Genomic DNA, 17,172 nt, shown 5'->3' with positions numbered 1-17,172 from the left:
TTTGTACAATAGAAGAGGTAGTATCATACAAATTTAGAGCTGAAGGTAGATTAATACTTTACTCTTGGAACAGAAAATGTTCTAGAATATTATAGTCCTACATAGTTTAAATCAGTTGTCTTCAACTGGTGGGTCACAGGATCAGTCTAGATGGGTCACAGCAAAGCTGTTGTCATCATGTTGGGCGTGGTGAAAATTGTGAAAGTGGGTCCCATGTTGCAGGTTGGGAGTCCATGGTGGGTCTTGGGTCTGGACCAGTTGAAGAAACTGGATTAAATGATAGCTTAGATCTTGAGTGGCTGAATGTTGACATATGTGTGTTAGATACGCATTACAGATGACAGCCCCAAGGCTGATACAAGTAGTCTGCTTTCTCCTGCACCAATATTTAGATCATTAAGTATTAATATCATTTTATGGTTGTATGTAATGCTTTTATTGTACGTCACCTTGAGAACCTGGTTGATGGAGGGTGCGATTAAAATCAAATAAATCCTCAGAGGCCCTTCTCAGATCCCCACACCTTCACAGGAAGGGCAGGGTGATAACCAGAGATAGGATGTCCAGACTTTGGAATGGTCTCCCCAAGGAGACTCACCTGGTATTGACTGATGCCTCCCTTTCCTTCTGTGTCTGGACATTTTACATCACAAGTGCTGCATATGACATTGGATGGGAGGCTGGGGGCTGCGCATATGCACACATACACATTCACTCCTCCATCCCACCCCACTGTGATCCACATTGCTGGGAGGAGCAAGAGGCTTTAACCCCACCTTCCTCCCAGCGATCTTGATCCAGGTCACTGGGATGAGGGTGAGCTTAAACTGCTGCCACCCACCCCGCCCCAGCGCTGTGAGGAAGGAGAACCTTTAACCTCCCATTTTTCCCAACAGTCCTGCTTTTTGGGAAACATAATGTGCTCCTTATATGTGATGTGTGGCAGGGGTGGTGATGGGAGAATTGGAGGAACAGTAGCAGCAGCTGCAGGCAGCAGAGGTGACCTCTGAGGGACACATGTAGCTCGTGGGCTGCATGTTGCTCACCCCTATTTTAGATTGTCATTTTATAGATGCTCCTGCTGTGTTTTTCCCTTATTACTTTACCTTGTTTTATTGCTTGTATTTTGAAATCTCTTTGAGCTGCTCTGTCCTTCTGGACTGAAGAGATTTGTTAAATATTGCAAACCCACAAGTGCATAAAGGTGAACAGAACTCCCGCAGCCTGACATTCTTTGAAGAAAAGAGAAAAAAAAAAATCATACTTCGTAGGCGTGGTTTTTCCACACAAGATGTGGATTGGTCAAGAAAATAATTGCTATTCTTGTCATTTCAAAATGATCATAGCAACTGTTATTGAAGTATGCCCAATTTTGATTGCAGTTCTTACACTTATGCATATGCTATTAAAATTAAGTCTGGTGGTATTGTCACAATATTTTGGGTATATACTTGAACATAATTATTTCCCAGCTGCTTCTCTGCAAGCACCACTTAGTCTATAGGCAAGATCCACATTGATATTAAATACTGCAAATACTTGTTTATCCTAGTTTCCTACTTTTTAAATTTTTAACACTCCCTGCCCTTCTTTTCAGGCTACGTTACCCCTTTCTTTTAACTGCAATCACTATTTTTGCATTAGACACTTCAGATATCAGGTTGTTTCCTTCTACAATCAGCCTGATCTAGTACATGACTTGTTGGATGGAAATAATTTTCAGGAGGCAAATCTGCTCCACGGTGTATGAGCATGCTGGATTGTGGGAGAAGATCCCATCCAGCAAACACATAATATACCTGTAATATTATGGATCCTCATGTTAGGAGTCCAGGTTTAACTTGGTACTATTAATCTGCAGGCACAAACCTACGCAATGGGCCTGTTCAGACAACACGCTAAGCCTGTGAACCCTTATGCAGCAAATGGTTAGTAAGCATGTTTAAACTGTAGTTATGTAGCCACCATGGTTAGGAATGATTCACATGACACGCTAAGCCATAATGTTTAGCTTAGAATGCTGAACCACCATGGCTTAGCTTGTCCTCTGAACAGGGTCAATTTCTTCTGTTTGTAGTTACTGTTTTTGCTGCAACAGACTAACATAGCAATCCTCTACTCTTTAGTCAGGCGTGACTTATGGCTCAGCTGCTGAAAGCTAAGCAGATCTGGCCCTGGGTGGTGTCTGGAAAGTATACTTCCTGGGAAACCATATGTGAGCTCCTTAATGGAGGATCAGAATGTAAATATAATTATAGTAATAATGGGTAGTATAACTGCTAGTGAGATTTGGCTTTTCTGCTGTATTGTTGCATTGATTACTATGTCTGCACACACACACTCACCCACCGTTTAATTCATATGAAGATCAAGGGTCAGCACGTTGTGAGCCTATTGCAGAAAGAGGAGGCGGGTTGGGGGGGATTGCTAATGCAGATACAGTAAGAGTCCCAGGACAACTTACTGAAATGATAATGGAAGGAATCATAATATGGGACACTTCAGCCTGTGCTGATGATATTGCTTAGCCACCACACCCTTAAGGCTAAGCCAAAGAATGCAGGCTCTGGGAAAAGAAGAATGAATAAATTGCCTGTTACAATAAGTTACTTTCCAGCTTACATTCCTCTCTGTATATACATATGTCATTTAGCATTCTGCTCCAAGCCCAGTGGGGATAGGAACATGGTTTCAGGAGCGCTGATGGTCTTGTCATCATGGTACACAGTTGCCCCATTAAAGAAATGGGTCTGGTTTGGTGTTCTGATTCCTTTTGTTTTGTAGGGGAACAGTAGGGGATTGTCATAGCTAATCCCCTACTCTAAGGGTTGCTCTCTTTGCTTGCCTTATAATTTGTGAAAGAGAGGCAGGAAAATGATGAGTCATAGGAAAGATGGTTAAGTAACTATGATACTGGGACCCTCTGTGTGCTGATCATATATATGCCAGTGACCTCTTATATGTGTGACTAATGTGTGTGGGCATTTAATGTGAGTTTGGGAAAGTAAACATAGCTACCTGTATTTAGAGTTCTGAGCACAGCTCCGTGTACTAATGGATACATGGAATATCTAATGAACCTTTTTATTCATGAGTAAATTATGTAGGAATAGAATAGTGCAATGACAAGGAAACGCTTCCTGACCGTCCTGTGGAGCGTGAAGGGTTGGCTCACCACATGGGACTGATGATCTTTGTTTCCAGCTGCTGAAAAGCATGAACATAATATTGAATATTTTACTAAAATGTTGTATGGACGTAGTTCTAGTGGATGCCATGGGAATGCTTGATAATTGTACAGGAGTCGTCCCCCCCCGGGCCAGCGCTACCATTAGGCCAACTAGGCAGCCGCCTAGGGCGCAGACCTCAGAGGGGCGCAGTACTGCCCTTTAAGGATCACAGTTTTATACAAATTAGCTGTTTTAAGAAAAAACATAATAAAAGGAAAATATAATCGTTCAGAAACTCTTCTTGAACAGCTGAATCGAAGTTGGCAATTTTTGGGGTGTGTGCAAGTAGCTCGCCTTGCTTAGGGTGCAAAATAGTCTGGCACCAGCCCTGTTTCCCCCCGCCCCTTTAAAAGTTGGCCTGTGCTTGTACAATAGGTGCCTCTGTCAGTAAATTGTATTAAATAAGGCAATGTGAAGTGAAGACAGCTAGGAAAATAGCACAGAAAAGATCTATGTAAAGAGTATTGCTTGTGCAAACATGCATGCTTGTGGATAATATGTTTTCCTAAGGCTGGCCATGCAGATTCAAAAAGGAAGTAGTTTTGAAAATACTGATTTTTATTTTTATTTTTTACAAGGCCAAGAGCTAAACTGTGTTTGTTGTTGTTGTTGTTGTTGTTGTTGTTGTTGTTGTTGTTATGAACTTACCCATATCCTATTATAAACCTCTGATGCCCTCCTTGAAGTGGCACCTCTGAGGGAGGTCTGGAGGATGGCAGCAAGGGTCTTTTTGGTGACCCCACCCCCTCCGGTTTAGGAATGCCTTCCAATGAAGGCCTGCCTGACACCAACATTGTCTGGGCTGTTTAATGCATCAGTCAGGTTTATAGAGAGGCATCTATGCAAATAATAATAATAATAATAATAATAATAATAATAATAATAATAATAATAATATTCTCATGCTTAACCCCACAAACTGTCACAGAAGCTGGTCATAAGAAAGACCCTGTTATGGGAATATTTTAAAGCCATTCCCTCCATTGCTAAAAAAGAAAAGCATGCAAAATGTGTATGGCACGACCAAAGAGGCAAGGCCTGGTTGTAAGAATGAAACAGTGCAAATTATACTATAGCTGTAAAACAGGATGGATTAGTGGTCAGATTTGCGCCATTGTTTAGGAAATATATGAAAAAGCATCAGTAAGAAACTTGATTCATTTATTTATTTATTACATTTTTATACCGCCCAATAGCCAAAGCTCTCTGGGCGGTTCACTTGATTTAAATTGTTGTATAGTACTTGACAATCCCTACTCTCTCCCTGCTTTTAACACTGAGCAGTGAGAACAATGCAGGATTTAAAGTTCCTTAAGATATTTCAAAAAGGAAGTAGTTTTGAAAATACTGATTTTTATTTTTATTTTTTACAAGGCCGCTGTCCCTTCCATTCATTTCACTTAAGGGTGCTTCCCCCCTTTTTGTGTGTGTGTGTGTGTGTGGGGGGAGTAGGGTAAATGATTTTATCAGTGCTAGAAAAATGATGGAAACATGTCATCTTTTCCGAACAAATGTGTCTGTCAATGAAGTCTCTTCTGTAGGGTTTAAAGTTTTTCCACACTTGACCCATCACTGTGCTGCTCTGTCTGTGTATTAACCCATTTTGTCTTTGATTTGCAATTCAACCACAAAGTAACTTAACAGCTGTAGATATTCCATTAATGTTACCTCAAGTGAGTCAAGTGTATGTAATAAGAAGTAATTGGACAGAGATTTGAGGATCTTGGCAAAAGAGGGTGTCTTGGGAAAAGATGCCTGTGTCCTTCTTGCAGATATTAATAGGAACTTTGCAGGGTAGGAGTCATAATGTGATGAGGCGTTATACTGGACAAGATGATTGCATCAACCTGTGAGGCAGTCTTAATGGCCTGTTAACACAACCTGTTATTCCTAAATTCAGTTCAGCATCTTGTTTGTTTTGGAGTTCAAGGGTCAAATTGAAGATTGGAAGTGGGTTGAGACCGAGCCTCGGAAAAATGAAGGGGGCTCATCTTTCTCTGATTGCACATTTCATTTCAAGTTTATATCATCAGTACTATGTGGAGTTCACACTTGCTTTTGAATGTGTTTCAGACTGTGTTCTTGGGAGCAATGGGATTTCTCAGAGGCCTATCAAGGATTCCTCAGCCTTAGCTAGACCTAAGGATTATCCCAGGCAAATGGAGGGGTCATAGAATCATAGAATAGTAGAGTTCAAAGGGGTCTAAAAGGCTGTCTAGTCAAACCCCCTGCTCATGGCAGGAATCCACCCAAAAACATACCTGACAGATGGTTGTCCAACTGCCTCTTGAATGCCTCTAGTGTGGGAAAGCCCACAACCTCCCTAGGTAACTGGTTCCATTGCATACTGCTCTAACAGTCAGGAGGTTTTTCCTGATGTCCAGCCAGAATCTGACTTCCTGTAACCTGAGCCCGTTATTCTGTGTCCTTTACTCTGGGAGGATCGAGAAGAGATCCTGGCCCTCCTCTGTGACAACCTTTTAAGTATTTGAAGAGTGCTATCATGTTTCCCCTCAATCTTCTCTTCTCCAGGCTAAACATGCCCAGTTGTTTCAGTCTCTCTTCATAGGGCTTTGTTTCCAGACCCCTGATCATCCTGGTTGCCCTCCTCTGAACACGCTCCAGCTTGTCTGTGTCCTTCTTGAGGTGTGGTGCCCAGAACTGGACACAATACTCTAGATGAGGACTAACCAGGGCCGAATAGAGAGGAACCAGCCTGCTCCCGGGATCCCCTGTGTGTCATTTGGATGTACAGGGATGATCCCGGGACAATCACAGGATATAGGCCTGGTCTAGCCATGGCCCGCAATAAGAAGACTGTTATTAATGGCCAAGTTTCCCTCTGGTGTTTGGTCAGTTCATGTGAAACTGAGGCCCAACTCTGAGAGAGATGTGGAAAAGTTTTGAGGGAAGAGTTTGAAAACTGTTGACGTCGTAGGATACAGTAGGGAACACTCAGCAGGAGTGTATGGCTAACGTTCCACAGGTAGCTTCCTAACCTCTATCAGCCTCTGAAATCTGGTTGAATTGCTATATAGAAAATATCTAAAACTGAGCACTCATTGCCAAAGGATTATGTGGCACTCTTGGGGCAATTATGTTAGGATGGGTGAGAAAGTGTGTCTTCACATTCTAAAGTTTTGGAGCTGGTATGCTCACCTCTCAGCTGGGAGGTGCTGCCAAGGTAACTTCTGGGCTTTCCTTGCTCAGTTGTGTTCTTCCCCTTGGCAGGAAGGGCAAGGGTGATAAGGGGTATAAGGCAAAGCCTGTAATAGGTTGTGGAGAAAACCAGGAACTGCAACACAGAAGTGAGCTTGCCATGGTACATATTATTTGGGTTGCTGTGGCCAGCATCCTTCCCCTCCATTGAATTATTGGCCAACAATACCCTTCTTCCTTTAAGGTATGTAGCATATGAGGAGATACTGAAAGAACTGGGCATGTTTTAGCCTTGAGAGGAGAAGAGTGAGGGGAGACATAATAGCATTCTTCAAATACTTGAAAAATTGTCACACAGAGGAAGTCCAGGATCTCTTCTCAATCATCCCAGAGTGCAGAACATGGAATAATGGGCTCAAGAGACAGGAAGCCAGATTCCAGTGGGACATCAGGAAAAACTTCCTGACTGTTTGAGCAGTAAGTATGACAATGGAACCAATGACCTAGGGAGGTGGTGGGCTCTCCCACACTAGAGGCATTCCAAAGACAGCTGGAGAGCCATCGGTCAGAGATGCTTTAAGGTGTATTCCTGTATTGAGCAGGGGCTTGGACTCAATGGCCTATAGGCCCCTTCTAACTACTATTCTATGATACTAAATCTCTCTGTGCTGCTTAAAACATAAAGAAGCCTGTGTGTGTACCACCTCCACCACCACCACCACAATAACAGAAACAAAAGGGAAGGGTTATAACTAAAATGAAAGAAAGGCTTAGTTTTGAAAAGCATGTATAATGTGGTCAAAAGAGTCCTCTAAAAGTTATGCCTCTGTTACAGTCTGTCTGTTTATTCTTAAGAGCTAGAAACTTTAAAAACAAAATCCCTCAGATTTTTACTATGCAGAATTGGGTATTTGGCAGACAATTCAGCATCTTCATTATGAGATAGCGAACCAACGGAACAGCAGATACATTTTGAAATAAATCTGTGTAGAACTGTGTAGAACTGAGGGACTGAAATTTATTACTGACTGTTGGAGAGTGGGTCCCAATCCCTCTATGTTCTCCCCTTCCACACCGTACAACTGAATACCCATCACCTCCATGGTGAATCCTTGCTCTTTTCATCTTGCCTGTGGCAGCATCTGCAAAGTAAGGAATTGGAGAAAACACATGTTATTTATGCATTGCTACTTTTTAATATATGTGATGTGCAGATTAGAGAGAGGTGTGGCAGCCCAAGAACATGATTCAACGTCATGTTTAATTTGTTAATCCAGTAACAAATATACTTTTGCGGGTGGTGGTTAGGAATTATAGCAGAACTGGCAGGCCAAAGGCACAGTGAGGGTGTAATCTGAAAGACAGGCAGTTGCAATTGAGTATACTGTTTGCAAGGCAAGGAGGCTAGCCTGGTCACAGGTCAGTCCTTACTGGAAAGATTAGTTGTTCTGCTTCATGAGCCAGACCAGATTTTTAGGGCAAGGCAAAACCCTGCTGGCCTCTTGCATCCCTGGCAAACCCCTGAGACAGCTTGGGTGTGTCAGGAAGCAGGCTGCAGTACCCCCTTTCTGGCCAGCTGCATCAGCTTAAACTGGCATCATCAGTTCTTTGGGTGAACTGCCACAGTAGTGCAGGGAATATAGCATCGCTGACTGATTATCAGTGTCCCCCATCCAACCCCCCTGCCACTGTACAATCTGGCATTGCATGTCTCTAGGCCCTGGCAACCTCCTAAGAGCGTAAGAGCTGTGCTGGGTCAGACCATCAAGTCCTTCATATTGAAAGTACCACTCCAGAGGTTAACTAGGAATGGTAAACAACTTGTTCTTTCAATGCATAGCATATCAGCACAGTGAATTACTATATCACCAGGTCTGAGAGTAGCAACTTGCTTTGCTGGTAGAACAGGAAGTTTTAAATTGGACTGCTTGGGGAATGAACTGACCATGTTTCAGTCTGGTCGTTGATGAACTGGGCTAATCATTGCTCTATATTTTAGACAGGCTCTGAATAATCGGTGCTAAATGCTATACATCTTGACATTGTGGGAGTTTGCGTATGACGTTTGCCAACTTTTGATTTCAGAAATAACCATTGTGGATGGAGCTGGTGGGTCATGGACAGAGCCATAGACAATCTGGAATTGACTGAATAGCTCTTCTGAACAGAATACTTGTGATTTGAAAGAGGATTGTGCGTTCTTTCAAGCTTAAAAACAACTTTTGGGGAGGAGATTGGTATAAGAGGAGTGAGTTAGACTAAAAAAAGTTGAGTAGCTTACTATCAACACCTTTATTGTAGTAGAGGCAGATGGTTGTACTCAGTTAATAGCCATCGGACTTGAAATGCAACATTCTTGGGTAGGGGTTGTTGTAAAACATGACGCTGTCGGGTGAGGCTGGTCAGTTGCAAGCAAACTAGGGCTTATTTTCAACTAGTTTGTTTCCTTTTGTCACAGGTAGAACTGCAAAGCATTTTCTGTAAGTGGCCGCATAGCTAGAATTTTCTTGTAGGGCCTCAAAGGAGAGTGACTTCAGTTCATGGAGAATGGATGGAGGCATTTCTTTCAGTTAAGTTGGGTCTGTGTGTGTGTGTGGGGGGGACCAGCAGTTTCTGCCAACAAAGATATTTAACTACTGGCATCAGGAGTCTGGAAAAATAATATATCCTTTCCTTAGGGCATGCCCAAACAGCCAGGGCCGACCCTAGGTGGTAGGGGTAGAAAACCCAAATGGAATTTCCCCCATGCTAATTAACATAGGTGCTAGAGTGCTCTTCCACTGTTCCCTTTCATTTCAAAGTCAAACTAGATGCAACTTTTGTTGAGTTGTATGGCACTACATAGCTGTTTATTGTTGAACAAATAGCTGGGGTGGGAGAGCTCAGATCAAGACAATGGCACAGGGGAGGTTTTTTTTTAACCCTTTCCTCTAGAGTGATCCTGAACAGAATGGAGATCCCATACATCTGATTTTCTCAACGGGAGGAAAGCTCCTGCGAAGCAGCTATGTGGGTGTGGGGATTCTGATCAGGACTACTCTGTGAGCAAAGGGTTAAAGCCACCCTTCCCGCATGGCACAGACCTGATCTGGATTGAGGCCAGCCCTGTGTCACTTATTTCTTAAATAGCTACTCAATGTCCAATGAGCGAGGAAAGTCACATCTAGTTTGGCAACTCAGTGCGGCCTCTGCAGGAGAATTTCCTAATGGATTGTGCTCACATAGGCAGATCTGCCTCCCACTATGCTGTTCTTAGTGGCACCGAAAAGCATCCACCTGAGGTAGCCACCTCACCCACCTTGCTTTCTAGCAGTACCACCTTTGTAGGCATCTTTTACGTATCTTCCTCATGAGCACTTACAAATGTGGCTGTCCCTATAGTACTTTGGGGTTGATGTGCTGTTAGACTTCTTCCTCTCGTGTTCTGATGTGTGTCCCACCACTTGTTCCTGATCTTCTTGAAAATAAGGCCTAATCTACACCAAGCAGGATATAGCACTAGGAAAGCGGTTTATGGTATGTGTCAATGGGCCCCAACAGTTGCCAGTGCACTTCAATATTATTATTTATTTATTTATTTATTTATTTATTTATTTGTATCCTGCCTTTTGCCCAATACTGGGCCTCAAGGCGGCGTAAAATGAGTAGGGAGCCTACAGCACCCGGTATTACCAGGCGGTCTCCCATCCAACTACTAACCAGGCCTGACCCTGCTTAATTTCTGAGATCAGACAGGATTGGGTGCATTCAGGGTAGTGTGGCTGTAAATATACCACTATAAAGCAGTGGTGTGGCTCCTGCCTTTTATATACTGCTTTCTTTTTTTTCTTTTCTTTTATATTTTTTATTATTATTTCAAAACATAACAAACACAAAATACACACACACACACACATATATATACACAAAATTAAGATGGGCTTTTGATTTTCTCCACGGCAAAAATATGTAACAATATTTTCTCTTGCTCTTTAATTACAAAAGTCAAAATTCCCCTTTTATATACTGCTTTCAAACCACTTCATAGTGCAGTATCCTGCTTGGTGTAGGTTAGGCCTTAGATGTGTCTGCAAACAACTAGGCAGTCACTATCATTGATCCCTGTTTCCATATAACTTGTTGTGATGTGTTAAACATTTCACAAGTCTAGGGCAGTGGTGCATTCACATGCAATTGTATAGTATACATAGGACCTCTGTATGGGGTAAAAAATGAGTTCTGTTAAGATTTGCGCCAAAATTGTGTCAAAATTCAATGACACACACCCTTATTCTTCTCATCACAAGAGTACATCATCTCAGGGGTCCTTCCATAATTCTCCCCAGTGGGATCCGTCCTTCCAATCTGCTAAAGCAAATTTAAAACTCTAAAAATGGCAATAACAACAAAAAAAAGTATTATTTTTTTCCTTTCGTTTGTTTTTGTACTACATTTTTTTCTGCTGTGAGCTGTAGCTGAGCCAAAAAATAGATTATTTATTAGAAGACTTATACTCTGCTTTTCCGGTGAATTTGCAGTGCTCAGTGCAACTTAAAACTGTTAAAAACAAAACAGTTCTACACAAGAAATAAAACAACAAGCATAACTATGAAACAGGCTCAGCAAATAAAAACATTTTAACATGAATGTGAATAATAATAATAATAATAATAATAATAATAATAATAATAATAATAATCTGCCCGGTTGGCAAAGTACAGTAAGGGAGGGTCCCAAACAGAACTCACTGGGCAAGACATTCCGTAATGTGGGTGCAGCCACTGAGGAGGGCCTCTCCTGTCTTAACCGATGTGAGTTACATTCAGGAAAATTTGCACACAGTCAGGAAAACTGCCTGTAAATCAGGTACCTAATTAAGGGTTTTTGGATACGGTGTGTTTATTTCCCCTCTGAATACATATGTGTGTTGTTCTTTGGCCTGCCCTGATCTGCATGGCTGAGATCAGTCTGATCCACCCAAGTTGGTTAGCTGTCATCCTATTTATTTATTTATTTATTTATTACATTTTTATACCGCCCAATAGCCGAAGCTCTCTGGGCGGTTCACAAAAATTAAAACCATAATAAAACAACCAACATGTTAAAAGCACAATTACAAAATACAGTATAAAAAGCACAACCAGGATAAAACCACAGAGCAAAACTGATCTAAGATTAAAATACAGAGTTAGAACAGTAAAATTTAGATTTAAGTTAAAATTTCAGTGTTAAAATACTGAGAGAATAAAAAGGTCTTCAGCTGGCGACGAAAGCAGTACAGTGTAGGTGCCGGGCGGACCTCTCTGGAGAGCTCATTCCACAACCGGGGTGCCACAGCGGAGAAAGCCCTCCTCCTAGTAGCCACCTGCCTCACTTCCTTTGGCAGGGGCTCATGGAGAAGGGCCCCTGTTGATGATCTTAAGGTCCGGGCAGGTACATATGGGAGGAGGTGTTCTTTCAAATAACCTGGCCCCAAACTGTTTAGGGCTTTAAATGTCAATACCAGCACTTTGAATCAGGTCCGGACCTGGACTGGCAGCCAATGAAGTTGTAAAAGGACTGGTGTAATGTGGTCTCGTCGGCCAGTCTCTGCTAGTAAGCGTGCTGCCCTGTTTTGTACCAGCTGAAGCTTCCAGACCGTTTTCAAAGGCAGCCCCACGTATAACGCATTGCAGTAATCCAAACGAGAGGTTATCAGAGCATGAATAACTGTAGCTAGGCTATCTCTGTCCAGATAAGGGCATAGTTGGTATATCAACCTAAGCTGATAAAAGGTGCTCTTTGCCACTGAGTTCACCTGTGCCTCAAGTGACAGTTCTGGATCCAAGAGCACCCCCAAACTACGGACCCGATCCTTTAGAGAGAGTGCAACCCCGTCCAGGACAGGGCAAACATCACCTCGCCGGACAGATGAACCACCCGCTAACAGTACCTCCGTCTTGTCCGGATTGTGTCTCAGTTTGTTAGCCCTCATCCTCCAGTGAGTGTAGGGTGTGTATTGGAGAAAAGGCATCTGACTTTATTGGATGCATCCTGGTTGTGTGCTTCAGCATTGGTCCAGGCGTGTGGGCAGATGCCATCTGGATGCCTTCTCAGTCATTCTGTCACATGCTTTGCAGTCTCCAAACAATCGCTGTGCAACAGACGCACAACAGCAGCATACTTTGGTAGTGGGATGGCTGTATGTGGGAACAGATGCTCGGTCAGGTTTATTATGGGCCAGTAAATTAGACATTGCAATTCAGCCCAAATCTGTCACTGAACTTTAATAAATAATAGGATTATTATTATTTTAAAAAAATAACTTTACAGTGTGAATGGTCAGAGATGTTAGGCACTTTCAGTAAATGTAGGGATAACGTTGATGATACTGAGCCATTAAGCAGGTCCAAAGTTCTTTGTTTCTGATATCTTAGTATTCCTCATAACAGCCCTGCAAGTTAGGCTGGTATTATCCCATATTGCAAGATGGGAAATGGAGGCCGAGAGACTGGTAGCTTGCCTGAGGCCAACCATTGAGCTCTCAGTTGAGAAAGTTTTGAACTAGGTGATGTTCAGCTTGCAGCCATAGCAATTATGTTTTACCGGCTTTCAGTAGTGCTGAACTGTAACTGAAAGGGCTTCTTTGTATGTTGCAGTTGATCAGGTATTTTGTGTATAATTACAGTGTATCCTGTAAAGTGTGAAAAGGATAGTTGCCTTTTTTCTGCCTGTGCACAGTTGAGACCCCTTCTCCTTGTAACATATGCATGCCGTGACCCGCAAAGGCATGTATCCAATTCACTTGTTACAGGACACGCTACAAGTATGTATGGTTCAGAGTAGTTCTGTAATGTGAAGTAGTACAAGTAGATAAAATAACTTCTAAGTATTGTTGGTCTTGTAGCCTGACCAGTTCTCCTTTAACCACACCTCTTTAGTATCTGCATCTTGGTCATGTTTAATGAAACAGACTATTTAACACGCATATTTCCGCTTATATCTCCAAGCCAGAGAGAGAGTGGTACCCAAAGCCATATTTTAAAAAAGTTTTATTATTAAATACTCTCTCTCTTTCTCTTACACTCGAATGTTCAGTGCAGCTTACAAAAGAAAGGCTATGAGCTTTCTTTAAAAAGTATTCCTGTACCACCACTAAACCCTATTCTGGAAGTCTACACCTGTCTGTAGCTGCTTGCTACTGCTGATGTGCAAAGTAGCCAGGGATTGTCAGGGGCAGAATTATCATGTGACACTCAGCTGGATGTGAGAGCCAGAAGAGCTGGTTCTTCAGGCAGGGGATGCTACAACAGTGGTTAAGAGTAATTTTGTTTTAGATCATTGTTATGTTCCAGAAGTCATTAGTAGCGGGAGGGCAGGTGCATGAAGAGGGAACCATACCGCGTCATGAACATTGCTTATGTGCAGGCTTCTATTTAATGGTCATGTCTGGATGTAGAAGTACAGACATTTTTCATTCAGAGGCCAATCAAACCTATTTTTGCTTTAAAATCTGCATAGGATTGGAGGCAATAATAATAATTATGATGATGATAATATATTTCTTACCCACCTCTCCCACTGGACTGAGGCAGGGAACAACGTTAAATACAAAATCACTGCCTTCAGTTCTGTGCAGGCTGGCCTTCCCGCCAGAAACTTGCTTTGCTGTAGATAGGATGAGGAGGAGTTGCCTTTCTCTTGCAATTTGAGCAGATGATTAGGATAATGTTTTATTTTGCTTTCTGCTTTCAGGTAGATTGAAGGTGCAACAGTTAGGTACAAAGAGGAGCAGGGCAAATACAGGGAAGTTGGTAGCTCTAGTTGAGTCAGAAGTTGTCCATGGTCCAGCAATAGCGATATACTAGTAACCACTCATTTGTATAATGCCTTGCCTTTTTTAATTACTGCTTCTTTCTCATCCCCACAGGTCAGACGTCAAGACTATATAGAGCCTAGGAAGACAACAGAAAAGGAAACCTAATGTTTCTACTGAAATGAGCCTGAGCTATAGAGTATGGTTAATGCCACAATTACCCAGGTATGTTAAAACGCCACTTCTCCAACCCTTTTGTTCCATCTTTAATGGGTTTCCCTTTTTAAAGGGTGGGATTCTTAATTCCTGGGGAATTCAGATTGCAGTTTTGCTTTTCTCCTTGGAGTCTGTTGTGATAGACTCTTAATGCATTAATATATGCCAATGGATTTAACTCTCTGTACCTGGATGCAAGTTTAAATGTGCTTCTCTTGATATAAACAACTTGATAAATGGCTATTTTGTTGTGTTGTGAGAATTGAGGCACCTTTAAATCCCTGAGAAGGAAGACTAAACAGAAAGATCCTGAGAGAGGAGTCGTGGCAGCTGATTAAACTCCTTAGGAGTTTTTGAAATGTAACAGGGATTTGAGTACAGGTAAAAGGTTAGGAGATTAGAAGAGGAGAGGGGAAACCTTTTGGTCCTGGGTCTTCCCAAGAGATTTTGACCTGGTTTGCACATAATGACAACCCATCAGGTTTAAAATAGGATGGGTTGTCATGCATGAGCAGGAGAGAGCAGGTATGCTGCCTGCAGCGCATCCACCTCTTTCGCTTTTACTCAGCAACCCATGATCAGCTCCTGACTAGTGGTTTGCTTAGGGGCTAAACAACCCAGAAGATAATCCATGGTTTGTTGTTGGATTAACAGTGGGTTCTTTAGCCCTTCAATAATTGAGCAGTCTAGGTTTGAGCTCGACACTCTGAAATGGCACCCACACTCTCCCAGTCATCCCCAACAGCTCATCTGTTTTTAAATCAATGGGTTGTCATTACTTCAAGGAACAAAGGAGAATAATCAAAAACAATTATTTGCTTTCCGCTAACATGTTTACTGTTGTCCCCATTACTTACCTCCTTCTAAAATATAACTGAAAATATTTAAACAGCACACATTGCGGTATACAGTACCATCCACCTCATCATAATGATGGGTAAAATGTGAATCAGAACAAAGCAGAATAAAGTGAAAGGATAATCTAAAAGCAGGATGGCCAAATGGGCAGCCCGTGGCCCAGAACTGGCCACTGATGCAATGTCACCTTACTCTTAGTTAATTCTGCCAAATTTAATCAAGATGTGAAAGTTTGCTGATAGTTTCACTTTTAAGAAAAATAATGTTTTCACAAATTATAGGAAAGATTGCATGCTGCTGTTGTTCAGATGAAGATCTCAGAGCACAGGCAAAGCCAGTGTGGTGTAGTGGCTAAAGTGTTGAACTGGGAGTCGGGAGATCCGAGTTCTAGTCCCCACTTGGCTATGGAAACCCACTAGGTGACTTTGGGCCGGTCACAGACTCTCAGCTCAACCTACCTCACAGGGTTCTTGTTGTGAGGATAAAATGGAGAGGAGGAGGATTATGTACGCTGCCTTGGGTTCCTTGGAGGAAAAAAGGTGGGATATAAATGCAATTATAACTAAATAAATGATGATTTAGGAAAATGTGAACCCTGGGCTTTTATGCTTTGTTCTCTGGTTACAGCTGCGAGGAAGAGTTCAGAAAATTTTACTTTAGCTTTTGATTAGCCACAGTTTACTGTGTCATCCAAACCCATCAAACTATGGTTAACTATGGTTAGTTTAAACAAACCAGCTTTGCGAACCACAATTTGAAGTCAATGACAGTGGTTTGCCGGGTTCAGACAGCACAGCAAGCTGAAATTAATCAAAAGCAGAAGCTTCTTAATTCCTTCTTGTGGCCAGGCCAGAGGAGGAACAGCAAGGGAGAAGCACAGCAGCCCAAGGGGAGGCAAAGCTCATTCACATCTCACTAAACCATAATTTAGCATGACATCCAAAGACCGTCCCTGTAACACTGCATCTCTTTTGGGGGGGTTGTAAGCCCAGGCTCATGTACCTCATAAACATGAAACAGTTGCTTGCTACTTGAGTGGAATTTAGACTTTATTGCTGTTTAAATCACTTTTAGGGAACTAAGGGAGGCCATAGAAAGAGCCACAACTGTAATATCCATTGTTTCCGCTCAGCGTTGCTGCTGGGAAGAACCTGAAGTGACACACTATCCAGTAGCCCAATCTTATTTATTTATTTAAAGTTATTTTAGGCCACCTTTTAAAACCCTCTGCCCAAGGGATGAAGCCAGGAGGAGAGGCTATTTTCAAACAAGGCCACTGTGTAATGTTTTAAAGCCCTTGGAGCACGGTACCTTTTTCAGTCATCACTCCCTTTAAAAAACAAAACGTGGCATGTTAAATTTCCTTTTATTTTAAGCTACCTTGGAGGGCTGTTGTTAAGCAGAAAGACAGGATATAAATATTTTGAATTAAATGAATCAATGGAATGCTCTCAGAATAACTTTATTTGTATAGCAATTAAGCAGAACTACTTAGGAGAATACAGAAAAGTCTCTCTCTCACATACACGTTGTTTCCTAAATCTCGGTATAGAAAGCACCTGAGTAGAAATGGATTCAAGACTTAATTGGTTAATTGTCCCCATTTCCCCCACTCTCGAAAGATTCTGATTTGTTACCTGCAAACTCCATTGTCAATGAGGGAAGAAACTACATGGGAATTTGAGGTGGGAGCAAGGTCCTAATACCGTTCAACATGCGCAAAGGGGTGCCGAAGGACCCAGATATAGCCGACTTATTCTACAAAGATGATCCTCAGGAACTGTTTGTGGGTTTGCATGAAATTGGACATGGAAGCTTTGGAGCTGTTTACTTTGTAAGTAGTTTTTGCTTTCTATTCATTCTGCATGAAAAGCATTTTTTGGGGTAGTAATAAGCTTGAGAAAGAGATTTGCCATCATTAATCAAAGCTGTTTG

General features: G+C 42.1%; 1 protein-coding gene and 1 pseudogene across 1 annotated transcript in view; one reads left to right on the top strand and one right to left on the bottom strand.

Annotated features, from left to right (window-relative positions):
- TAOK3 (TAO kinase 3) overlaps positions 1-17,172 on the top strand; it is a 134,421-nt gene that overhangs the window by 26,915 nt on the left and 90,334 nt on the right. Inside the window, exons 2-3 of the mRNA XM_063144207.1 lie at positions 14,278-14,388; positions 16,860-17,071. Of these exons, the coding sequence (XP_063000277.1) occupies positions 16,952-17,071 (120 nt within the window). The 5' untranslated portion in view covers positions 14,278-14,388; positions 16,860-16,951. The remainder of the gene's footprint in view (positions 1-14,277; positions 14,389-16,859; positions 17,072-17,172) is intronic.
- On the bottom strand, positions 10,040-10,158 carry LOC134410911 (5S ribosomal RNA; annotated as a pseudogene).

The sequence above is a fragment of the Elgaria multicarinata genome, chromosome 18 (genome assembly GCF_023053635.1).
Source record: "Elgaria multicarinata webbii isolate HBS135686 ecotype San Diego chromosome 18, rElgMul1.1.pri, whole genome shotgun sequence".
Taxonomy (NCBI): Eukaryota; Metazoa; Chordata; class Lepidosauria; order Squamata; family Anguidae; genus Elgaria; species Elgaria multicarinata.
Note: the sequence above shows the minus strand (reverse complement) of the source record. Positions and strands in the feature narration are given on the sequence as shown.